The 842-nt window shown below is 29.6% G+C and overlaps 1 protein-coding gene across 1 annotated transcript; it reads left to right on the forward strand.

Annotated features, from left to right (window-relative positions):
- Nucleotides 1-347: 347 nt before the first annotated feature.
- Tsp_15648 (conserved hypothetical protein) lies at nt 348-746 on the forward strand (the record flags this gene model as incomplete). The annotated part of the gene is made up of 2 exons (XM_003368317.1): nt 348-403; nt 455-746. Coding segments are annotated over 2 exons (348 nt in total), but the record flags the coding sequence as incomplete, so codon positions are not given.
- Nucleotides 747-842: the final 96 nt, after the last annotated feature.

Raw genomic sequence — 842 nt, forward strand, 5'->3', positions numbered from 1 at the left:
CGTACATAAAGAACAATAAACGTATGCACACTTAGTTATAGAAACGTGTACTCCTTTGAGGCCCAGTGTATCACTTTTGATACAGCTCTAAAAATGGCAATAATATTATTGCAATAATAAATCCTATTAGAATTTTCATACACACACCATAACATGTTTAAAACGCATATTTAAAAAATGATTGTTTCACAGAAAAAAATGTTCGTCTTAAAGGGTCAAATAAAAAAAATGGATGTTTCCTTAGTAACAAAAGAGAGAATAAAGTGAAAATGCCTATATAAAATGATAATCATGAAGAACTAGTAAAAAAGCTATTATTTCGCATTAAAATACATTTATTTTTTTAGATGCTGTTTTAAAGCAACATATTTTTTTCACTGTAATATTTATTACAAATTTCAGTGTAAGTAGTTTGTTGCTAAATGAAACATTTAATGTTATATTTATTTTTCAGCTCGCAAATTGTAATTGGATGTCAGTTTATGTCCCAAAACTAGATGCTACATGTGTTTTACTTGCAAAAAAAATAAATAACTTTGAAGCCGAATACATTGAGCAACTGTTTTGTAGTTTTGAGTCTTGCATTGCAATTTGTCTCCAGCATCCACACCCGTGCAATTCCATTAAATATACTTTTTTTGCAAAGCAGTGCGAGTTATATATTAGAAATGCAACATATTATTCTCTACCAGAAGATGTTGAGACAGGGCAGTCAAGTCATCTTTTACTGCACAGATGTCACAAAGGTATGACAAAATTGCTTTATGAAAATTTTATCTTTCAAAGCTAATTTGTGCTGCAACTTTGTACTGGCAATATACAAACAGCAACAAATTGGATAT

Source organism: Trichinella spiralis, assembly GCF_000181795.1.
Source record: "Trichinella spiralis strain ISS 195 chromosome Unknown Scfld2695, whole genome shotgun sequence".
NCBI classification, from domain to species: domain Eukaryota; kingdom Metazoa; phylum Nematoda; class Enoplea; order Trichinellida; family Trichinellidae; genus Trichinella; species Trichinella spiralis.